The sequence below is a fragment of the Piliocolobus tephrosceles genome, chromosome 2, assembly GCF_002776525.5.
Source record: "Piliocolobus tephrosceles isolate RC106 chromosome 2, ASM277652v3, whole genome shotgun sequence".
NCBI lineage: Eukaryota > Metazoa > Chordata > Mammalia > Primates > Cercopithecidae > Piliocolobus > Piliocolobus tephrosceles.
The window spans coordinates 147,963,445-147,988,390 of NC_045435.1; the positions used below are offsets into that span (position 1 = coordinate 147,963,445).

At 42.2% G+C, this 24,946-nt stretch overlaps 2 protein-coding genes and 1 pseudogene across 3 annotated transcripts in view; 2 read left to right on the plus strand and 1 right to left on the minus strand.

The window, feature by feature from the left end:
• The window catches only part of RAB5A (RAB5A, member RAS oncogene family), a 36,401-nt gene extending 26,285 nt beyond the window's left edge, over nucleotides 1–10,116 (minus strand). The window contains exons 1-2 of the mRNA XM_023207316.1: nucleotides 9,670–10,116; nucleotides 6,142–6,397 (exon numbers count right to left, since the gene is read on the minus strand). Of these exons, the coding sequence (XP_023063084.1) occupies nucleotides 6,142–6,304 (163 nt within the window). The 5' untranslated portion in view covers nucleotides 6,305–6,397; nucleotides 9,670–10,116. The remainder of the gene's footprint in view (nucleotides 1–6,141; nucleotides 6,398–9,669) is intronic.
• Nucleotides 10,117–10,175: 59 nt separating this feature from the next.
• EFHB (EF-hand domain family member B) overlaps nucleotides 10,176–24,946 on the plus strand; it is a 72,412-nt gene continuing 57,641 nt past the window's right edge. Inside the window, exon 1 of one of the 2 annotated variants that reach the window (XM_023207318.1) lies at nucleotides 10,176–10,276. Coding sequence is in view for 1 of the 2 variants with exons in the window: in XM_023207317.1 (XP_023063085.1) it covers nucleotides 23,211–23,990 (780 nt within the window). In the remaining variant the exon portion in view is untranslated. Of the gene's footprint in view, nucleotides 10,277–22,932; nucleotides 23,991–24,946 lie in introns of those variants that run through there. The other variant, XM_023207317.1, reaches the window with a different exon arrangement.
• On the plus strand, nucleotides 13,633–16,964 carry LOC111539484 (annotated as a pseudogene).

Genomic DNA, 24,946 nt, shown 5'->3' on the forward strand with positions numbered 1-24,946 from the left:
AACCTCCGTGGCAGTCTCACTCTGTTGCTCAGGCTGGAGTGCAGTGGTGCTATCTCAGCTCACTGCAACCTCTGCCTCAAGTTCAAGCAATACTCATGCCACAGGCATGCACGACCACGCCCAGCTACTTTTTGTTTTTTTTTGTTTTTTTTTTTTTGTAGGGATGGGGTTTGGCCATGTTGGCCAGGCTGGTCTCAAGCGATCGGCCCACTTTGACCCACCAAAGTGTTGGGATTACAGGCATAAGCCATGCGCCTGGCACTTACTATTTTTTAATGGTGAGGACATTTAACAATTTAGCAATTTTCAGGTACACATTATTAAGCAGTTACTGAAAGAAACTTTCTTTAACATATGCATACATGTAGTACTTTAGCCCTGTAATTTCTCCCTCTGAGAAACTTCCACAAATAACATAGTTGAGCTGGGCACAGTGGCTTACACCTATAATCCCAGCACCTTGGGAGGCTGAGGTGGGAGGACTGCTGTAGCCCAGGAGTTTGAGACCAACTTAGGCACCAACAGTGAGACCTGTCTCTACAAAAAAACAAAAAATTAGCCAAGTGTGGGGCGCATGACTATAGTCAGTTCCAGCTACTTGGGAGGACCACTTGAGCCCACATCAAGGCTGCAGTGAGCTTTGATGCCACCACTGCACACCAGCCTGGGCAACAGAGCAGGCTGTTTAAAAAAAAAAAAAAAAAAGGAAACACAAAGTTTTTCAAATCTTCAAATTTTCTAAATCAAATGCTATGCACTAGGTGTAACAGCTACTATCTCAAGATAATACTATGTCATGACAATACAACAAAAATATCAACAGTGATAAAATGACTCAGCCAAAAGTAATAGTGGTGATGGTAACTGTAATAGCTATAATTTAATAAACCTTTTACTCTGTGCCAGGCATTGTGGTAAAAACTTTAATCTGCATACAGTCTTCTTTCTTAACCACAATGGTTTATTCTTGAGAATTACTTGGCCATGAATTGTTAGGTAAAATAGTATGTTAATAATAAGTTTGAAATAAGCCTTGTTTTTCTTCATTTTAATAGTAACTTTTATTCCTGTTAGATGTTTTAGAATAAAAACAACTAGTTGGCCATGCTAACCAATTTAGATGGGTGTTAAATATATAAGTAGAAACAGCACTTCACTTAGAGTTAATAACTGCAATAAATTTTTCTTTTTTTTTTTTTTAAGATGGAGTCTCGCCCTGTCGCCCAGGCTGGAGTGCAATGGCGCGAACTCGGCTCACTGCAACCTCCGCCTCCTGGGTTCAAATGTTTCTCCTGCCTCAATCTCCTGAGTAACTGGGGTTACAGGCACCCACCGCCACGCTCAGCTAATTTTTTGTATTTTTAGTAGAGATGAGGTTTCACCATGTTGGCCAGGCTGATCTCAAACTCCTGACCTCGTGATCTGCCAGCTTCACCCTCCCAAAGTGCTGGGATTACAGGCATGAGCCACCGCACCCGGTCAACAATGTTTTTAAAATTCCGACAAACACCACACCTCCAAAAAACCCCACAATTATTCTGTGTATGGGAGAATCAATGTTAGTATCAATGTAAAGTCAACTCATAAAGCAGTGGTTCGCAAACTTAGCATGCCATTAGAATCATCTGGAAAACTTATTAAAACCTAGATTGTTGGTCCCACCCAAATGTTTTGATTCAACACGAGATTCTGCATTTTAACAAGTTCCTAGTTAATGCAGCTGCTTCTGGAAGTGGGAATGCTCTTTGAGGACCACTGTTCTAAGCTAATGTTCAAAAATCACAGAACCAGCAAGAGGAATGTTAATGTTTTCATGTACAGTTCCATTACCTAAACTTTAGAGTCTATAAGACATTTTTGATTAGTGCAAACAAAATTGTAACTGTATGAAGCACTTTTCTCAGAAGAGAAAAAAAGGAGTGTCTGCTTGTTATTTCACCGCATATTCTAACCACTGAGGATTGTTTATAAATATCACATAAATGTCTTCTTAAAAACAAGTATTTCTTGAGAAGAGAAACTCACTAGGAATCTTTAAAGTTTTTTCAGGTATTCAAGGTGCTAAATGAAAGATGGCCAGCACTCATTCAACAAGTATTCAACAACATGAAGAGCTACTGAGCCTAGAGATGCAGTACCAAGCAAAGAAGGAAGACAACTCTCTGAGCCTGCTGCTCCTTGTTAACCTCTCGGCTAACTTCAGACAAACAATAAAAACATAAATGTCATGCAAACTTTAAACCCCTATAAACAAGCTAGAACTCTCTAAATTGCTAAATCTGCTGCATGCAATTTCATCAAGAGTGCTATAGGGGTAAGATGCATGAAGTATGGTGAGGCAACAGGGATTCCTTTTTTTTTTTTGTTTGAAACAGGGTTCTCACTCTGTCACCTAGACTGGAGTGTGGGGGTGCAGTCTCGGCTCACTGTAACCTCCGCCTCTTGAGTTCAAGCAATCCTCCCACCTCAGCCTTCTGAGTAGCTGGGACTACAGGTGTGTGCCACCACGCCTGGCCAATTTTCATAATTTTTGTAAAGATGGGGTTTCGCTATGTTGGCCAGACTGGTCTCAAATTCCCGGACTCAAGTGATCTGCCCACCTCAGCTTCCCAAAGTGCTGGGATTACAGATGCGAACCACCATGCCCATCGCAACAGGAATTTTTAAATCAAGTTATTATATTTAGGAAGAACCACACAAATTACAGAAGAAATCTTGATATTCTTAATGAATCCAGAATGCACAAAGAATGTAACATATGATATCCACCTTCGAACACAATCAAATAGAGATGAAAATTTTAAGTGAGTGCTTTAGAACAGTAACTCAAGTTAGGAGATATAAACAGTAAAGTGAAAATCTAACAGTTGAGGCCAGGCATGGTGGTTCACGCCTATAATTCCAGCACTTTGGGAGGCCGAGGCAGGTGGATTACTTGAGGTCAGGAGTCTGAGACCAGCTTGGCCAAGATGGCAAAACCCTGTCTCTACTAAAAATACAAAAGTTCGTTGGGAGTGGTGGTGTGGGCCTCTAATCCCAGATACTCAGGAGGCTGAGGCAGGAGAATCACTTGAACCTGGCAAGTGGAGGTTGCAGTCAGCCTAGATCATACCACTGCACTCCAACCTGGGCCACGTAGTGAAACTCTGTCTCAAAAAGAAAAAAAAAAAAAAAAAAAACCAACAGTTGAAATGCAAAAGAGTTGGTTGGCTTCATTTTTCAGGTAACTTCTACTACCTGTCAGTCAAAACAAAAATACGTATTACCTGCAAGTTATGGACCTTTTGAGTTGATCATGAAATAGCTCAAACCTTAAAATTCTTAAATGTTTTACATCTACTCTAGCTCCTAAAGGTGAAGAGCTATGAGTACAGAGCATAAAAGAACAGTGTCCACAGCTATAATCATAATGGTACTGTCATACCTCCTGAATAGTATTCACTTGGGGTCAGCACAGTGAAAAAGTATCCAATAAAGATTAACAGAAAGTTAGGCCAGGGGCAGTGGCTCATGCCTGTAATCTCAGCACTTGGAGAGCCCGAGGTGGGCGGATCACTTGAGGCCAGGAGTTCAAGACCAACCTGGCTGACATGGTGAAACCCCATTTCTACTAAAAATACAAAAATTAGCCAGGAGTGGTGGCTTGCGCCTATAGTCCCAGCTACTTGGGGGGCTGAGGCATGAGAATCGCTCAATCCTGGGAAGCGGAGGTCGCAGTGAGCCAGGGCGGCGCCACTGCACTCCAGCCTGGGCGACAGAGATCCTATCTCAAAAACAAAAAAGGATTAATAGAAATTTGGAAGCAAATTCATTTTTGTTTTTAAATAGGAAGCTCTACAAATAGAAATGAAAATCTTTACGAAAAATTCATTAATGAAATCAAGACAATCTAACTGGTGTTACATGGAGATTATATAGAGATACACACATATCAGAGATATGTTTATGATACACAGGATATGGGTTACATTTTTCTTTTAAACACCCTTCTTGAGCTATCATTAGGAAAACACAAACTTAGAAGTGGATTACCCAAAACAAGATAAAAATTCTAACCTTAAGCTCTTGCAACGCTCCCCAGGAATTAAGTTCTATATTACAGTACTTCTGATTTTTTATTATTTTAATAAAATAATAAAGAGAGGAGAAAAGAGTAGCATATAGTAACTCCCAAACGTATTTGGCCCAGGTATTTAACCCAGAATGCATATATACTTTGGGAAATGCTGCCATTAACAGTAAAGTAAGTGGGTGTACACGATCTAGCAGTCTTTAACCTTTTCCTACTAGACGGAACAGTTAGCTTTGATCAAATTGCTTCTGGAGGAAGTGAAACCTAGAGAAGCAGTATTTCATTATTAAAATGGATATAGTGTATTAACAACAACAACAAAATCACATGTGGATGTACCTTCAAGGAAAAAAAAAAATCACAAAGGATGTCCAATATATTGTGTATTAACATTTTTTAAAATGTCAAGACTTCTGACTCAAAAGCTCCATGATACTTTCTGATGCTCAGCCATTAGAAAAAACATAAAACATTCTAATATAACATTGTAACAAGATATACAAAGGCCAGGAGGTAGTAGAGTTCTGTAACTTATCTTACTGGAATGAGTCTAAGATTATGAACAACATTCTCAAGCATATTTGCTGAAGAGCACTCACTAAATGCACAGTATAAAGTTTTGCTTCTGAAAGACAGATTCCAAGAAGTTGCCACATGCCAGTTGGTATCTACCTGTCTTATTTTCACAGTTTGACTTTAATTTTACAGGATGGGGTTAAAATATACATACGAATACCTCAGAAAAGAGCATTGCTTAATTACGTATCACTTGCAAAATATCGTGAATCTCAAACTGTGTCGTTCTTCCCACATTTCTTTTTTTTTTTTTTTCCCACATTTCATCTAATTGAAAAGCATCATTTCACAGATTAAACAGCGGCCCAAAAGAGGCTCTCTTGTCCCACAGCTATATAATTATAGGTTTCTTTGATTAAAGTTAATTTTTCTTTTTTTTTTTTAAAGAGATGGGTTCTCATTGTGTTGTCCAGGCTAGACTTGAACTCCTAGGCTAAAATAATCCTGCCTCAGCCTCCAAATACCTGGGACTACAGGAATGCAGCACCATGCCCAGCTAAAATTCAATTTTCCCACTTTATGTCCTCTCTTGACAATACTGTACTGTTCGCTGTCTCCTTTTCACCCTGCATCTTACCTTCCCCTCATCTCTGTCGCACCATGACCACCTTGTCAGTGCCTACTCTTTCCCTTCTTGTTTCATCTTTTTCTTCAGGTTCCATTTTCCTGTTATGTCCCTTTCCATTAATCACTTTTTCTCTTCCCTTAGTTTAGGAGCATTCTTACATGTACATCTTAGCAGGGAGCACCTGTAATCACAGCTACCTGGGACGTTGAGAATGGAGGCTTACTTGAGGCCAGGAGTTCAAGACCAACCTGGAAACACAACGAGACTCTGACTCTTAGAAAAAAAAAAACTTGCCTGGCACGGTGGCAAGCACCCTTAGGCCCAACTATTTAGTGGGAGGCTAAGGCGGGATGATCATTTGAGCCAAGAGTTCCAGGCTGCAGTCTGCAGTGAGTTATGATCCAGACACTGCACTCCAGCCTAGGCGACAGCAAGATCCCATCTCTTAAATAACAACAAAAAAAGTACACCTAGAAGTATTTAATTACATTTAATTAATTTTACAAGTATAATGATTTACAAATAGTTCAGTTATATAGATCAGAATTTGAAGTTACTTTTTTTACTATTCATTTTAAACCAATATAATTGAGCACAAACATGTACTGTATTAATTTGAAGAAGCTTCTACTTGTTAGCCAGAAATAGGTATCAGGTCAAATCTTATTACTGGAGACACTGATTCTACTCATGTTTTTATCTGTATTTTAGCGACAATATAACCACAAGGGATTAACCAAACAATCAAATGTAAAAACACATCATTTTAACAAAAATAAAGGCAAGTTTTAAAGCTTAAGGTAAGCTGAACAGCTCTTTTCTTCACTCTATGACTTAGCTATTCATAATCACACAATTGGAACATCAAAATACTTTGTCAACATATGATTCGATTAAATGAAGCAGGGAAAAAAGAAAATCTCACCCCCAATGGTACTCTCTTGAAATTCATGAAATTGGCCTTTCACAAAACGAAGCACTAGGCTTGATTTGCCAACAGCAGACTCTCCCAGAAGTACTAGTTTGAACTGGCATATTTTATTTCCAGTATTTGGCCCGTTGGGTCTTGTTGCGCCTCGATTAGCCATGTCCAAATTTGAAATAAGTCCTTAATTTCAGATTCTTCAATGAACTTCCAGAATTCAAGGGGTCAATATTCTTCTTTCTGGAGGTAAAGAAACCTGTAAAGAAACAATTATGAATTAAATATACAAATCAGTAAAGCAAATTTACTATTAATCACTTTAAATTTTGCCTATAGCACGATTATCTTAAGCTCTACTAGATCTTCAATGTCACTATCTTTCAAAGGAAATTTAAAGGTACAGGATTTGAGCCCAAAATAATTTTTTCTTTTTTTTTTTTTTAAAGGCTAACCTCAAAGCTTCAACTTTGTGCCAGGTAGTACTTTACGTACTTAACTTCTCAACAATCCTATAAAATGAAATATTATTACAATCCTTATAAATGAGGAAACAAGCACAGAGATGTTAAGAAGCTTAATTGAGGTCACATAGTTACTGTCACAGAAGTGACACACAGCTGAGTTTCAAACCCAGACAAACTGAGAGATGACTCGAGTTCAAGTTCTGTAGCCAGGCTACTTGGGTTAACATTGTTTTGAGAAAAATTATTTTATTAATAAATGGGAAGCTTTTAGAAGAGATCCTAGAGTTTAGTACTATTTGAAGTCTTCTGTTAAACGACGCATTTTTCATTTAATTAACGGTAATTCTGGACAACAAATATTTTCAGTATCCTAGGTTTGTGTGCCTAATGGCAGACAGACTTAAAATTGTTTCTTCATCTGCTCAAGTATACCATACACAGAAATGCTAACAGTTGTTCTCTATGTGGTGGGAATATTACTGACTTATTTACTTACACTAATTTTAACTTTTTTGTAGTTTTTAGACGAAAAATATGCATGACTTTTTTTATTAATTTTTTTGAGAAAGGGTTTTGCTCTCTCACCCAGGCTGGAGTGCAGTGGCGTGGTCATAGCTCACTGCAACCTAGACCTCCTGGGCTCAAGCAACCCTGCCACAACCTCCTGAGTAGCTGGGACTACAGGCGCTCAAAACCATGCCAGGCCACTTTTTTGGTAGAGACACTGTCCTGCTATGTTGTCCAGCATGATCTTGAACTCCTGGGCTCAAGCAATCCTCCTGCCTCAGCCTCGCAAAATGCTGGGATTACAGGTGTGAGCCACCACATCCAGCCTGCAGGCCATTATTTTTTATTTAAAGAACACATTAAAAAATCTAGCCTGAATGGCGACTTCTATGCTAATTTTTAATCTCTAAGGAATTAGTGAATATTTGAAGAACCTTTTTCAATCCACTCACAAACCAATCTTAACAGTTTCCTTCTATCTTTAATCAAAATCCGAATATATTCTAATATATTAAACCTGATGATTCCCTCTCTAAAAACCCTGCTATATTTCACTTAGCTACCTCATATAAGAAATACGTCTTTCACACTGGACACAGTGGCTTATACTGGTAAATTCCAACACTTCGAGGTTGAGGCAGAAGGACTGCCTGGGCAACAGTGAGACCCTGTCTCTATATTAAAAACAAAAGAAAGAAATTTGCCCTTCCCATAAAATCAGTTTATAATATGCTCTTGATACTGAATTCCCTAACATGTCCACGAGATCTTAGTTCTTAAGGCAATAAAACTACCTTCCTGCCTTAACTAAACACCAGCTTTTTATTTTTAGAGTCCTTATCTTTACCATTACATTCTGAAATATTTACAGATTAATTGAGGTAATATCTGAGTTGCGTCCAAATAACGAGGTCTAAACAAAAATGCCCCCTCCCCACAAACATACCAGACTTGGGGGTCTAATCCTGGCTATACCAATTTACGCCTGGGCAAATTCTTTAATTTCCAAGTCTCTATTCCCATAATATCTAACTTGCACAGCTGCTGTGAGAATTAAATGAAACAATACATGTAAACAATCTCTAATAAACATAGTAGGCATTGAAATTGCCAATAATGTGGTCCTTTGATAAGAAAATATCTAGAGAACGTATGTACTGAAAATGTACCAACACATCTTCAGATATTACACAAGCAGTATCAATTAAAACATTTTCCATTTGTCTTTTTATCTACGAAAACAAGAAATTACTTATCAAGGACAATATGCTCCAAATTTCTACGGTACTTCCAAAATTTCAGGCAAAACATCAGACTCCCATTAAAAAAAAAAATCAAGCAAGATTCTGATTTCACTTTGGCTTTTAAGGTTTAAAGTTACTTAACTGTGGCTACTCCCCTTGAGGATCTCAAACAGGAAATAACTAGAGTTAATACTAAATACACACTTAGCATAACACTAAGGTTAAAAATTACGTGTATTCATTTGTATTCACTGCTTACTGAAACTTCTGTTTTGCAAAACAAGAATTCTGCATAATATAGATTTGTAGTCTTTTGAAAATAACTGTTACTCATTCTATAGTAAAAATCCTTCTAAGGGTTCTTTGATAAAAAAATTGACTGGGCACTTATTTTGTGCCAGGCACTGTTCCATGTACTTTGCTTACACAAATGCTGAGTTATCATTTCCATTTCACTTTAGGAATAAAGTTTATGAGCAGTCTTGAGTATTCCCAGAGGTGTGCAAGTGTTTTTTTCTTATTATGTGAAAGGCAACTGATTGAACGCTTTGATTCCACTTAAGCAAGACAAAAACCAAGTATGTGAACTATGACGTTCAGAACTTAAAAGTTTGAAAGTCTCAGAGGTAAACAGCTTCCAGGGAAGATAACACCAGAACAAGTTTCATGGTCTCTACCCAGTGAAGGAGTTCAGCGGTCCCGTTATCTCGAATTTACTTAATGCTGTAGTTCACTACCTTCCATACGTAAGACAAGAGTCTCTAGACGGCCCATTTTGACGAGTCTCCCACCCACCGACACTACTCGTCTTTGGAAGTTGCAGGTAGGCGGAGCTCCCCACATTCACACCTGCAGTAGGCCCGGGATCCTGCTTGGAGAGCACCTGAGTAACTTATAGCCAACTCCAGATCGCCTGGATAAGCAGCACTCGCCAGGTCCCTTGGCCTTTCCAACCTCCTCCCCCGAACCTGGCTGGCTTTGACCGAGACCCCCAGGACTGCCAGCACAGGGACCAGGCGGAACCGCGGCCTCCAGTACACTTTCCACGGCGCCATCTTGAGAAGGGAAAGGGTGACACCCGTCGCTCCCTCAGTCAGTCCCCAAATCCCGGTCTCCAGAGCCCCTTGAGGATGAGTCACCAGGGCTGGCAGAACAAGATGCCGGGTTCGATAGTTCTCTGGTCCAGGCCACCGCTGCGCATGAGGGAGAAGGGGCGGGGGTCTTAGTACCCGCCGGGCCGCGGACAGGCTGGGGATCGCGGACAACCTGGGGTCCAGGCCCCCCCTGCGCAGGGGGAGAGGCGGTTCGGTTACCTGAGACCGCAGCAAGCCGGGCTGCGGGGCCGAAGCTTTCTGGCACCAAGGCCCAGGCGTGGCCCGTAGGATGAGAGTGTGTCTATGGCGGTGGTGGCGGTGGTGGCGGCGGCGGCGGCGTCGCCTGCTCTTCGCGTCGCTCCCCTCACACTGGACTGTGCGGGGCTCTTGCCGTGGTGCCGCCCCTGTCGGGCTCCGTCTCCGCCTCTCGCCGCTCCGCCTTCCTCTTTCCTTTCCCCTCCTCCGCCGCCGCCGCCGGCGCTGGAGTTCCGACGAATTCTTCCTCCTCCTCCTCCCTCCGCCTCCTCCCCTAAGGCCAGCCGCCGGCTCCTTCACGAACCAAAACACAAAACACTCAAGTCCCACCGCCGGAGCCACTTCCGCTGTCCGGTGTCCGCCCCGCCGCCACGTCGCTGCACGCAGCGAACTACGCCCCTTCGTCACTTCCCGTCATCGCCAGTCCCACCGCTCCATCCGCTTCCCCGCCCCTTCCCGAATCCCTCCCCGCCCAGGTCTGTTCGCGGGGCGGGGCGAGGCAAGATGTCACGTGACCCTGCGAGTGGCGCTGACCGGAGCTGGGCGCCTTTCTCCCCTTCCCCCACCCCAGGTACGCGCGGCCACACCCTCTCCAGCGCCATTGTTATTTGTGGTGGGGGTCTCTGGGCTCCCGGCGGCCGGGTTCGGGGGAAATTCTTTTACTATGCTTTGGGTATCTTATTTTTTTGTTTTTTGTGCCCAGCCCTTGTGGGAGCGGCAAGGTTCCCTCATCCCAATCCTGGCACCTCGTCGAAGGGGCTTTATTAGAGGGAACTTGTCTAGCACTAGAGAACCTCCCCCTGAAAAATGTCCCTGGGGTTGGGTGGGTCGGTAAAGGCTGGTAAAACGCATTTACCCCAAGTAGGAAGAGCGGACCCTTCCTATCCCAAAAGCCGCCCTTAGGCGCTGACAGAAGTCGCTAGGATTAAGAGTTTACGTGGTTTTGGTAGGGGGCGGGGAGGGCCAAATCCTAAAATAGCATCTACCTTTTATTCAGAATTTCCCTTCGCTCTTTACTGTACTAAATGCTTTACAGGAATTATCCACTTGAATTCTTACGCTAGGAGTCTTTCATTCTGAAACTAACTTGTTAATTGTTTGTTCCCTACATTCGAATTTTAGTTCCCCTTGGTGGTCCTCACCGCTGTAAATCTGTGTCCAGCCCAATGCCTGGCAGCCAAGTTTTCAGTTCTAGTTGTATTTGTTTTACAGGTAAATAATTTGAGACACAAGAGATTGAGTAACTTGTCCGGGATCACTGCTGCGTGGTGTCTAAGCTGGACTCTGATCTGCGGGTTGGCTCTAGAACGTGAGTTGTTGAACACAATTCTGGTGAAAGACTACCCAAGACGTTCGTTACCCTCCTCGGGGGACCTACTGAAGATGTGAATCCCACACCATAGTCAGTCTCTGGAAAGGCTTTTGCCACCAACCCCTCCCCAGCCTCCGCCAGAAACATTGTTTTGGTAATTTGGTAGAAGAGTATTAAATTGATTTTCCTTAAGAATAAAGGCAACTTTTCAGTTTGCAGTTTACAATGTATAACTCTGTTGTAATGGCGAGAATACTGTCTTTGAAGCATACCGGGTTAAGGTATCCTGTGGGCGTGCAGTGGGCGGCATTGTGTAACGAAGATGATTTGAACTTTGAACAGCCAGTCTTTCAGATCAACTACCCAGTTGCCAGAAGAACGTAATGTGTCATACGTAAATGGTACCTGTGGCGTTTTATTCTCAAGGAGTTGTTCCAATATTAACTATTAATCATGGTGATAGCTCTGGAACAATTCCACGAGGAATCAGGAAATAGGATATGTGACATCAGTTTTGTCATGTCAACAGCATGCCCAAAACCAAACCTATTCCACTCCAAACCTGCTTCTGCTTAGAGAATGGCATTAACATCCTCCCAGTCACCCAGACTTGGAACTGCAGAATCATCTTCAACTCTTCTCACAAACCATTGTCCATTCTATCAAGAAATTATCTAATCCCCAAATTTGAGGTCTAATCCCAACACCTGGTCCATGGTAGTGTTTATATAAACTGAAATTAATGCATACTGCTGCTCTTTCTGTCCATTCTTTACACTAGCCACTCTACTAAAAAAATGTTCAATGCTGTCTCATTACTTGCCAGTCTAAAGTTCTTTAACTCTAGTCCCAACCCACGTTTCTTTCATTCTATTTCTATAGAATCCCTCTCCCCAAACTCTTTATTTGCCCCCTGACCACATGTATCTGTGTTCCCTGAATATTGCCTGTGTGTTGCCATCTTGGTGTCTGATCACTTTTTTTTTTTCTCCACCTGGAACACTATTATTGCCCATAACTGCTGACTCCATCTCAGCCAGGACACCAGTTCCTCTGGACAGCATCTGCAGATACTTCTGCTAGATTTAATTATTATTTTTTCTGTAATTTCACAATACTTTGCCTTACTCTCTATAATGGCTGTCTTAAAATCTGCCTTATTTTAATAGTTAATGAGCACCTGGACTTTACTCCTTAGCCTTTCATTGAATTATAAGGTTTTTAAGGGCTGTGACCATCAGTTATTCATCATTTCAGTTCTTCACAAAAGACCTTTGACTGCTATAGTAGGAACCCCCAAAGTATTGGTGAACTTAATTACATTTAGAATTGTGAACATTAGACTAAGAAGACCTCACAACGAAACATCCGATGCTGAAATTTACAAATTGCAAAAAACTCCCTGTTTCATCGTTCCAGTATGTTGCTTCCTCACTCATTCCTGTTTACTGATTTTGTCTTCACCTCCTTCATGAATACATTTCACAATATTTTACAGTTTAGTCATAATGTTTGCCTGGAAGAGTGCTGCCCTGGTGGCTGGCATTTCTAAAGATCCAGTAGTAATTTTAGAGAAATTAAAATGCTACAGTAAAGCTCTGTTGTTGTATTGCCACTTGCAATATGCTTGTGTTTTCTTTTTCATAGCCCCAGATAACTGAGGAGGACTGATAATTGTATATATTTTAGTGTTAAATGTGGAGTCCTACCAGTTGATAGAATTTGTTACGGAAGGTACAAAATGGAGAAATAATCATGAAGACTTAAACACTGTCTTTGGTGCTTATACTGCCCTCAAATCTCTAAATACTCAATAACAAATTCCCAGTGGCAGGCGCCTCTCAACCATTCACAGGTCCCCATACCCTTTTCCTTCTCTTCCAGGAAATCTGTCCTCCCTTGTGTAGCTAAAGAATGAATCTTTGCATAGATGATAATGAAAGTTTACATTTACTTTTAATTGGAACTATCTGGAGACAATTCAAAATTTTTCCTGTAGACAAGCCAACAGTAACTCAAACATTGGCATGGCAGCAAGTCAGTGAATAAAAGGCTGTGAAAACTTAAGCTAGTCATGTTTAAAAAGTTTGTGTCTTTGGAGGGCATCATTCAGGCTGCAGTTCGAATGTCATCTACCTAAGGGACTTCTAAGCCCACTAATTCTAAAGTGCTTTCTTACATATCAAAGCAGTCTGTTGTCTTTATAACAGCACTATTTGATATGATATTATGCAGTCTTCATAACACTTAGCACCATTTGATACGATATTTTGCATCGTTCCACTTGATGGTTATCTATCCTTACTAGACTATAAGCTCCATGAAGTAGGGGTTGGGTTATACAGTCAGTCCATCTGCTGGTGACTGGTTCTTGGACACTCCGCTATTCCCCCACCATGAGGGTACCAAAATTTGCAGATGCTCTAGTCTCATGTAAAATGGTGTGGTATTTGCATGTAGGCTATTCTGTATGCTTTAAATCATCTTCAGATTACTTACAATAAGTAATACAATGTAAATGATATGTAAATAGTTGTATTGTTTTTTAATTTGTATTATTTTGTGTTTTTTCCTTTTTTTAACTCAAATACTTTCTATGGAATACAGAGGGCTAACTGTGTTCCCAACACTGACACAAAATAGGGAGGGACTCAATACCTATGTGTAGAATGACTAAATGAATTGAATGAGGCCTTATCTTGATTTACGTACTGCAAAGTCATTTGAAGAATTTATGGCGATGTATTGAATGCAGTGGCCACTTTTGGGGTTCCTGTGTCTTCACAATCCAATCCAGCCTACATGCAAACAACCATGTTTAAGGGACCTGCAGTAGGTATTCATCTTGGCACCATCTACTCTTGTGTGGTTGTTTTCCAGCATGGAAAAATAGAGGTAATTGCCAATGATCAGGGAAATCCAATCACTCCAAGCTATGTCACCTTTACTGATACCGATCAATTGCTCAGTGATGCCACAAAGAATCAAGTTGCAATGAACCCCATGAACGCACTTTTTGATGCCAAATCTGATTGCTGATTGGACACAGACTTGATTATGCTGTTGTGCAGTCTGATATGAAGCATTGGCCCTTCATGGTAGTGAGTAATACTGGCAGGCCCAAGGTCCAAGTAGAATACAAGGGAGAGATAAAAAAACTTCTATCCAGAAAGGTGTCCCCTAGGGCATGGGTTCTCAATCCCCAGGCCACGGACTGGTACTGGGCCGTGGCCTATTAGGAACTGGCTGTGCAGCAGGAGGTGAGTGGCAGCAAGTCAGTGAATCTTCATCTGTATTTACAGCAGCTCCCCATCATTCACATTATCACCTGAGCTCCTGTCAGGTCAGTGGCAGCATTAGATTCTCATGAGTGTCAACCCTATTGTGAATTGCACACGCAAGGGATCTAGCACTTCTTATGAGAATCTAATGCCTGGTGATCTGTCACTGTCTTCCATCACCTCCAGATGGGACAGTCTAGTTGTGAGAAAACAAGTTCAGGGCTCCTACTGATGGTACATTATGATGAGTTATATAATTATTTCATTATATATTGCAATGTAATAATAATATAAAGTGCACAATAAATGTGCTTGAATCATCCTAAAACTATTGTCCTCCCATCCTACCCCCTGCAACTTGGTCTGTGGAAAAATTGTCTTCCATGAAGCTGGTCCCTGGCGCCAAAAAGGTTGGGGACAGCTGCTCTGTTGTTCTGACAAAGATGAAGGAAATGGCAGAAGCCTACCTTGGGAAGAGTGTTACCAACGCTGTGGTCACAATATCAGCTTAGTTTAATGATTCTCAGCATCAGGCTACCAAAGATGCTGGAACTGTTACTTATCTCAATGTACTGAGAATTATCAGTGAGCAAACTGCTGCTTCTATTGCTTATGCCTTAGACAAAAGGTTGGAGCTCAAAGAAACGTGCCGATCTTTGACCTTGGAAGTGGTACTTTTGAATTTTTATTTGTTTAATTTTTTGAGATGGATTCTCACTCTGTTACCCAGGCTGGAGTGGTGCGATCTTGGCTCACTGTAATCTCTGCCTCCTGGGTTCAAGTGATTCTCCTGCCTCAGCCTCCTGAGTAGTTGGGATTACAGGTGCCCACCACCACACCTGGCTAATTTTTTTGTGTTTTTAGTAGAGATGTGGTTTCACCGTGTTGGCCAGGCTGGTCTCGAACTACTGACTTCAGGTGATCTGCCCCCCTCAGTCTCCCAAAGTGCTGGGATTACAGGCGTGAGCCACCATTCCTGGCTTTTGTGTGTGTGTGTGTGTGAGACTGAATCTCACTCTGTTGCCCAGGCTGGAGTGCAGTGGTGCAATCTTGGCTCACTGCAACCTCTGCCTCCAGGGTTCAAGCCATTCTTGTGCCTCAGCCTCCCAAGTAGCTGGGATTACAGGCATGCGCCACCATCCTCAGCTAATTTTTGTATTTTTAATAGAGACAGGGTTTTGCCATGTTGGCCAGGCTGGTCTCGAACTCTTGACCTCAAGTGATCCGCCTGCCTCAGCCTCCCAAAGTACTAGGATTACAGGCGTGAGCCACTGCACTTGGCCTGGAAGTAGCACTTTTAATGTGTCAGTCCTCACTGTTGAGGATGGAATCTTTGAGGTGAAATCTACAGCAGGAGACACCAATTTACGTGGAAAAGACTTTGACAACCAAGTGGTCCACCGTTTTATTGCCGAGATCAAGCACAAGCATACAAAGGATATCAGTGAGAATAAGAGAGCTGTCTGACATCTCCATACTGCTTGTGAACATGCTAAGTACACTCTCTCTTGAGCAACCAGGCTAGTATTGAGATCCATTTTCTCTATGAAGGAATCAACTTCTATACCTCTTACACATGCCCGATTTGAAGAACTGAATGCTGACCTTTTCTGTGACACCTGGACCCCGTAGAGAAAGCCCTTCAAGATGCCAAACTAGACAAGTCACAGATTCATGATATTTTCCTGGATGATGGTTCTGCTTGTATCCCCAAGATTCAGAAGCTTCTCTAAGACTTTTTCAATGGAAAATAACTGAATAAGAACATCAGCCCTAAAGAAGCTGTTGCTTATGGTGCAGCTGTTCAAGCAGCCATTCTGTCTGGCAACAAATCTGAAAATGCTCAAGATTTGTTGCTCTTGTATGGCATTCTTCCTTTCCATGGTATTGAAACTGCTGGTGTAGTCATGACTGTTCTCATTAAGCATAATACTACCATTCCTTCCAAGCAGACAGACCTTTAATACCTACCCTGACAAGCATCTTGATGTGCTTATTCAGGTTTATGAAGGTGAGCATGTCATGACCAAGGATACCAACCTGCTTGGCAAGTTTCAACTCATAGGCATACCTTTTGCACTCCAAGGTGTTCCTCACATTGAAGTCACATTTGATATTGGTGCCAATGGCATCTTCAATGTCTCTGCTGTGCACAAGAGTACAGGAAAAGAGAAGAAGAGTACTGTCACTAATGACAAGGGCCATTTTAACAAGAAAGACATTAAGCATATGGTCCAGGAGGCTGAGCAGTACAAAGCTGAAGATGAGAAGCAGAGACAGGTGTCATCCAAGAATTCCCTTGAATCCTATGAATTCAACATGGAAGCAACTGTTGAAGATGAGAAACTTCAAGGCAAGATTCATGATGAAGACAAACAGAAGATTCTTGTCAGGCGTAATGAAATTATTAGTTGGATAGATAAGAATCAGGCCATTGAGAAGGAAGAATTTGAACATCAGCAGAAAGGGCTGGAGAAAGTCTGCAATCCCATCATTACCAAGCTGTAGCAGAGTGCAGGAGGAATGCCTAGGGGATTCACTGTTGGTGGATCTTCTCCCTCTGGTGGTGCTTTCTCAGGGCCCACCACTGAATAAGATAACCCAAGTATAGATGCAGAATCGTTCCACACACTTAAAACATTGAAGGACCCAAGTATGTAGCAAGTTCTTTGGCAGTTTTTTTTTTTTTTTTTTGATCAGTCAATGTAGTTTAATTTTTCCCAGTCAAAATTTGCCCGAAAAGGCGTGTAATCTCATTTAAAAAAAAAAAAAAAAAAAAAGGTACATAGAAAGTAAGCCTTTAAAGGAATTGGAGAGATCATTCCAAACTGGGGCAGGAAATTGAGTTGAATTTGTGAGGAAGATGGTGTTTGAGAGACGTAGAAAGATGGCTGAGTCAATGGGGCAGTGGGCCTTAAACTCCTGTAGAGGAGATACAATCAAATCTATAACACAAAGTTGTTGGAGAGTGCCAGAGTGTCATCCATGCCAGTTCAATATCAATTGTTCAGTTCTACAGTGGCTTATCAAAGCCTCTTTTAGATCAGACCCTGTGCATGCCTTTAGAAGGCTTGCTCTTCAAGAAGCATCTAGTTTAGTATACAGACATGGAAACCCACATAGATCATAGTAGGATAAATACTATGTTACAAATAAGTTTGAGGTGCTATGGGAGCATGAAAGAAGGAGACCCATGGCTGGGGGTGGTGGTTCATGCCTGTAATCTTAGCACTCTGGGAGGCCAAGGCTGGCGTATCACAAGGTCAGGAGATCGAGACCATCCTGGCTAACACGGTGAAACCCCGTCTCTACTAAAAAGACAAAAAATTAGCCGGGCATGGTGGCAGGTGCCTGTAGTCCCAGCTACTCAGGAGGCTGAGGCAGGAGAATGGCATGAACCCAGGAGGTGGAGGTTGCAGTGAGCCGAGATCGTGCCACTTCACTTCAGCCTTGGTGACAGAGTGAGACTCTGTCTCAAAAAAAAAAGAAGGAGACCCAACCCAGGATGTGCTACTGGGAAGACGTGCTACTAGGAAGAAGTAATCCCTGGGTTGAGTCTTGAAGAACATTTACCAGGCAAGGAGGGCAGAGGATGTGTTGGAATAAAGCATTCCAAGCAAAGGGGACAATAGGAGCAAAAGTAGAAAGTCATAAAGTAGGCTGGGTGTGGTGACTCATACCTGTAATCCTAGCACTTTGGCAGGCCAAGGCGGGTGGATCACCTGTGGTCAGGAGTTCGAGACCAGCCTGGACAACATGCTGAAACCCCCATCTCTACTGAAAGTACAAAAATTAGCTGGGCATGTTGGCAGGTGCCTGTGATCTCAGCTGCTCGGGAGGCTGAGGCAGGAGAATTGCTTGAGCCCCGGAGACAGAGGTTGCAGTGAGCCAAGATCGCACCACTGCACTCCAGCCTGGGTGACAGAGTGAGACTCTGTCTCAAAAACAAAACAAAACCAAACCAGAAAGTCATAACATAGCCCAGTGTGTGAGTGGATCTGCAAGCCCTGGGTTGAGCTGTAGTACAGGCTGCAGTAAGGTGGCAAGTGTCAGGGATGAAGCTGAAGAGGTTGGCAGGGACCGGATCACAGAGGTCCAATTTATGTTTCTGAAGGTTCTCTCTGGCGATCCTTGGGATGAGGAGAGACTGCAGTGGGCTAACATGAAGGCCAGTGTAAGGGTGATTGCAAGATTCCAGTTAAGATGTAATGAGATCTAAACTAAGTCTGTGACTGTGAAGACATCAGAGATGTTAACCCACATTTCTTATTTTTTTCTAACATTTTATGATGAACATTTTCAAACATTCAGAAAATCAAAGTAATTTTACTGTGAACACCCAAATATCCACCACCCAGATTCTACAATTAGCACTTTACTACACTTGACTTTATCACGTATGTCCAGCCTTTTGTATCAACACTTTATGCATTTCAAAATTATGAACATGTGTACACATTCCTTTAAACATTTCATCATGCATACCATTTACTAGAGTTCAATATGTGAAACTTTTTAAAGGTCAAATATCCATGAAATGAAATAAATGCACGCATCTTAAGAGTATAATTTCATGTTTTGACAAATGTATATACCTGTGTAACCCACATCCCTACTGAGATACAGAACATTACCATAATCTCAGAAAGTTGCCACATGTCCTTTCCCAGTCGATTACAGCCCTTACCCCTTTCAGAGTTGACCTTGGGTTTGAAATGTGTGAAAATAGACATTCCAGGTGAAGGGAACCTAGGTGGCTCCCTCTCCAGCAAAGGCATAGAGGCAGTTAACTAGGGAAGAACATACAAATGTTAGTAAACAAGTTTGGATGGGTGCCCTTCCGCCTTCCACCTCTCTCCCTGCTAAGCCCCATCTTTTTGGGTCAAAGCATAAAACATTGAAGTAGAGAGGAGTTGAGTCAAGGGACTGTCAGGCCCTCAGGAGCTAACAGTCTTCAGGGGAAGAGGAGACAGAAGCACTGACAGTCACAATTCAGTGTAACAAATGTTAAATGTTATCTTGTACCAGGGTCAGGGCTATAACCAAGGGAAGGGCAGAAAGTTAGGTAAAACACCACAAATATGCCACAAAGGTTTGTTGTATGTGTGTATGTCTGAGAGAGAAAGAAGTGATAAGGTGAGTGACTCAGACTCCTGGTACTGGAGGAGCTCAAAGGAAAAGAGAGAAGAGTATTTACCAGCCATGAAAAGTTTTCTGTAAGTAAAATCTTAAGGGATGTTGACTGTTAAGTGTGGTAGACATAAAGATGTCTCAGTTATAGTTAACAGAAAATGCGAGTCAAACAGGGACACTGGCCCGTGTACTGTAAGTCTAGAGTTATGTGAGTTTTAGGTACAGTTTGATCAGAGCTTTGGTCCTGATGATCTCACTGCTGTCCTATTTTGTGTGTATTAGCTTTTGTCTTCGGGATACTTATTCATGGTCACAATATGACTATTTGTAGCAGTTTAAAAATTGAGCTGCTATAGTAAATTTTTGGGCATTCTCAATACTTGAGTATGGAACATGTGCTTGTGGAAGGAAATAACATTGCACTTTATAAACACTATTGCAAATGGAAAATGCCATGTCTTAAATAAAACTATTTAAATTTGGCACCATAAAAAAAGAACTAAGGAGAAGAATATTTATATTAGCCTTCTAGAAAGTTGTAGAAAATAGTTTTTTGGTTTTTTTTTTTTTGAGACAAAGTCTTGTTCTGTCATCCAGGCTGGAGTGCAGTGGTGTGATCTCGGCTCACTGAAACCTCTGCCTCCCGGGTTCAAGTGATTCTCCTGCCTCAGCCTCCCGAGTAGCTGAGACTACAAGTGAGTATCACCATGCCCAGCTAATTTGTGTATTTTTAGTAGACATGGGGTTTCGTCATGTTGGCCAGGCTGGTCTCGAACTCAAGTGATCCTCCTGCCTTGGCCTCCCTAGTATACCCTACTCACTTTTAATTATTTATTTATTTATTATTTTGAGACGGAGTTTCGCTCTTGTCACCCAGGCTGGAGTGCAATGGCGCGATCTTGGCTTACTATAACCTCTACCTCCTGGGTTCAAGTGATTCTCCTGCCTCAGCCTCCCAAGTAGCTGGGATTACAAGCACTGGCCACCATGCCCAGCTAATTTTTGTATTTTTAGTAGAGACAGAGTTTCACCATGTTGGTCAGGCTGGTCTAGAACTCCTAACCTCAAATGGTCTGCCCCCCTAGGCCTCCCAAAGTGCTGGGATTACAGGTGTGAGCCACTGCACCTGGCCTTATTTTTTATTTTTATTTTTTGAGACAGGATCTCACTCCATCACCCAGGCTAGAGTGCAGTGGCATTATCATATCTCACTACAGCCTGAATTCCTGGGCTCAAGTGATCCTCCCACCTCAGCCTCCTGAGTAGCTAGGACTACAGACATGTACCACTATACCTGGCTGATTTTCGAAATTTTTTGTAGAGACAGGTCTCACTGTATTGCCCATGCTTGTCTTGAACTCCTGGACCTTTATTTATTTATTTATTTATTTATTTATTTATTTATTTTTATTATTATTTTTTTTCCACTCTGTTGCCCAGGCTGGCACTGGACCTTTATTTATTTATTTATTTATTTATTTATTTATTTATTTATTTATTTATTTTTTCACTCTGTTGCCCAGGCTGGCATACAATGGTGCAGTGATGGCTCACTGCAGTGTAGACTTCCTGGGCTCAAGTGATCCTCCCACTTTAGCCTCTCAGATAGCTGAGATTACAGATGTGAGCCACCATGCTGGGCTAATTGAATTCTTGGTGTTAAGCAATTCTCCTGCCTTGGCTTCCCAAAGTGTTGGGATTACAGGTATGAGTGACTGTGCCCAGACTCCTACACACTTTTAAAAAATATTTTTGGACTTTAAGGGGTTTTCGTAGAGTTCTGGAATCCTGTAAATTCTTTTCAAAAATTTTTTTTTTTTTTGAGATGGAATCTCACCCTGTCATCAGGCTGGAGTGCAGTGGTGTGATCTTGGCTTACTGCAACCTCCGCCTCCCAGGTTCAAGCGATTCACCTGCTTCAGCCTTCCAAGTAGCTGGGACTACAGGTGCCTGCCACCAGGTCCAGCTAATTTTTGTATTTTAAGTAGAAACAGGGCTTTACCATGTTGACCAGGCTGGTCTCGAACTCCTGACCTCATGATCCACCTGCCTCCACCTCCCAAAGTGCTGGGATTACAGGCATGAACCACCGTGCCCAGCCGTTTTTTTTTTTTGTTTTTGTTTTTGTTTTTTTTTAATGGAGTCTCACTCTGTTGTTCAGGCTAGAGTGTTGTGGTGCCATGTCGGCTCACTGCAACCTTTGCCTCCGGGTTTAAGTGGTTCTCTTGCCTCAGCCTTCTGAGTAGCTGGGATTAAGGCACCGGCCACCATGCCCAGCTAATTTTTTTATTTTTAGTAGAGACAGGGTTTCACGATGTTGGCCAGGTTGGTCTCAAACTCCTGACCTCAAGTCATCCGCCTGCCTCAGCCTCCCAAAGTGCTGGGATTAAAGGTGTGAGCCACCGTGCCCAGCCTAATTCAGTTCAAATTCTAAGCTAGGTATTTTATATCCTATATGTATAGAACATGACAAATATTTACCAAATATACTTTCATTAAAATCTGAGGGGTGAAACCCCAATTTAAAAAAAACTCCTACTTAAAAACAATAAAGTTTTAGTTGCCACATTATCTTTAAAATACAATATGCCTTATTGTGTAGCATATCTCAAACTTTAAAATATTTACTTTAGGCCAGGTGCAGTGGCTCACGCCTGTAATCCCAGCACTTTGGAAGGCTGAGGCGGCTCGATCACTTGAGGTTAGGAGTTTGAGACCAGCCTGGCCAACATGGTGAAACCCCGTTTCTACTAAAAATACAAAAATTAGCCTAGCGTGGTGGCACATGCCTGTAATCCCAGCCACCCGGAAGGTTAAGGCAGGAGAATCGCTTGGACCTAGGAGGCAGAGGTTGCAGTGAGCCGAGATTGTGCCACCGCACTCCAGCCTGGGCGACAGAGGGAGACTCCATCTCAAAAACAAAACAAAATGAAACAAAAAACAAAAAAGCACTTTAAATGAGATTTAAAGCCTAGTTATTAAAGTGTAAATGTTCTCAATGACTTTAAGATGTCTTTATGCCACAGTTGTCAAATATAATATTTCTAGAATTTACAGTTGTTCGTTAGTACTAAAATAACTACATGCAGGGCGGGGGTACTTGGACAAGGAAGGACCTAAAAAAGGGATCATCACCAGAAAGTTTATTTGTTCATCATCACCAACATTAAGAGGCCAATGGCCAGGAAGACAATCGTTGAAACCATCCTAAAAGGACTGCATTGCTTGGGAAACCAGAGAAGTTGGTGAACATTTGATCTCGAGCCCAACACCACATCACTCAAGTTTTCTTGCCCTCCAAATCTAACAAAAAGAGAGAGGAAGCAGGGATAGAGGGGAGGAGGAGGAGGGATGGGAGAAGGGGAAAAAGGAGAGAGGAAAGGCAAGAGACAGAAAGAGGGAGAGGGGGGGGGAGGGGAGACAGAGTGGGAGAGAGGAGAGAAAGAGGAGGGAGGGAGGGGGAGAGAGAGAGAGAGAGAGAGGAGAGAGAGAAATGAGAGATGTGCGTGGGTATCTGTCCAAGGAGGACTTGAGCGCCAAGTCCCGCCCCGGTTTCCCAGGTAACCGGATAAACAGACTCCATCTTTTCCTCAGTGAACTCAGCTAGGTGTTAAGAGGCAGGCAGGAAGCAGTGGGCAGGAAGTACGAGTGAGGTTGTGCTCTTTCCTGAGAGTGGGATTCCTCAAGGGATTGGAAACGTCCCTCGAGCCAGGTACAGTGTTCTCCTTAGAGATGAGTGCTCTTGGAGAAATGAGAGTGGGGAGAAATCGTCCCTGAACATGGAGATTGGATACCCCAACGAAGGGAAGGATGATTTAGGAGACAGGAGGGTCATCATGGGAACAAAATTTCCCGTGGAGTTGGGGATCAGAGTGGGATTAGGAAAAGAAGATTCCCGATGCGGGGAGAGCCCTGTGGTTAGTAATAAGTGTGAGGGAAGGATGACATCACCAGAAACAAAATTTCCATTGAGCAAGGGGCTTGAAATGGGATCAGAAAGACAGAATATATCTAAGACTCTCATGCAGAGGGGTAGTTTAGGAGTCGGTAGTGTCTCAGCCTCAGAGGGAACAAAACCTTCTCTGTTGCCAGGAAGAATGGGGTTAGAAAATGAAAGTCTTCTTGCAAGTTATACCCATGAACGGATAATACAGCCTCCTTTGGGCAGGGTGTGTGGAAGTCCACAGGCTATAGGGAGCAGCAGAGCTCCTTTGGCTAGTGGCTCTGAAAGGGTAGAGTTAGTGGGAAAGCCTGCTTTGGATATGGAACCAAGACAGGAAATGGAAAAAGAGTCTACCTGTGTTGTAATGAAACCCAGCACAGAGATTAAGCCTCTTGTGGAGGTGGACATTGGACTAACCCAAGCCGAGGAGCCAGATGAGACTAAGAATACAGAGCCCCAAATGGGCTTGGTGATAGAACCTCCCCAATGCCAGTTTGCCCAACAACCTGAAGAGAGAAAGGAGGCTGGAAACATTGAATCAGGAGTGGAACCTCCAGATCGCATCAGACCCATATACTCTGGGAAATTTTTTGATCGAACACCTTGCTGGCCAAGTGTAAGTTTTTTTCCACTTTCCCTAGGAACTAAACTGTGTATAGCTATGTCTTTATTGAGATGATAAAGTGATGAAACTTGTTTTGAAGAGACAAATTACGAAGATTTCATGAGATTCGTAAACTTCTTGCTCCACTGGACTCCTTGCAGATGTTACTTAGATTTCTGATTCTCTGCCTCCCTTCCTAGATGTCAGCTTTGTTTTCTGTGCACACCAGTGGTTTGTTCTGATTTCTTTCTCTTTTCTCCTTTAACCTTCATTTCATTTTCCTCAAGCCTCTCATATATTGAGATACACGAAGATACATGCTGTGTCCTAATATTCACACTATGAATGGAAAAAGAAAAGTGTTTCTTTTTCCATTCATTGTTTAGTCTGTGAGTTATTTGTTCTTTCAGCAAAGACTTGTGGTGGCCATTGTGCCAGGTACAGGACAAAATAAAATGAAAAGTACATGATCCCTACTTCTAGGTTTAGGCTCACTCCAGTAATGGAGACAGATAACTAAAGGAATAGTATACGGTTATCTAAATGAATAAAAATCACACTATTCTTCCTTTATAGAAGTACACTCTGAATACAGAGCTTAGTGTAAAGATAGCACAATTCTGTTTAGAGGAGATGGGAAAGGCTTAATAGGAAAAGTAATATTTGAGCTAACATTGAAAGGTGTCAGTATTTGAAGAAAGAATGAGGTTAGAGCATTTTAGGCATAAAAAGGTACAGAGCATGACCACTGTTTCCTATGTTTGAGAGGCATGAACAGTTCTGTTCAGCTAGCAGGGTGTTGAGAGATGAAGATGAAGAAGAAGTACGTTAGAAGACATCTAAAGGTCCAGAATGTAGGGATAAAACATATGGATACAGTCTCAATGGTGGATCTTAATGAGGGTAGAAATAAATAAAATTTGCCTTGTAGAAAGGTAATTCTGATATCAGTAGTTATGGTGAACTGG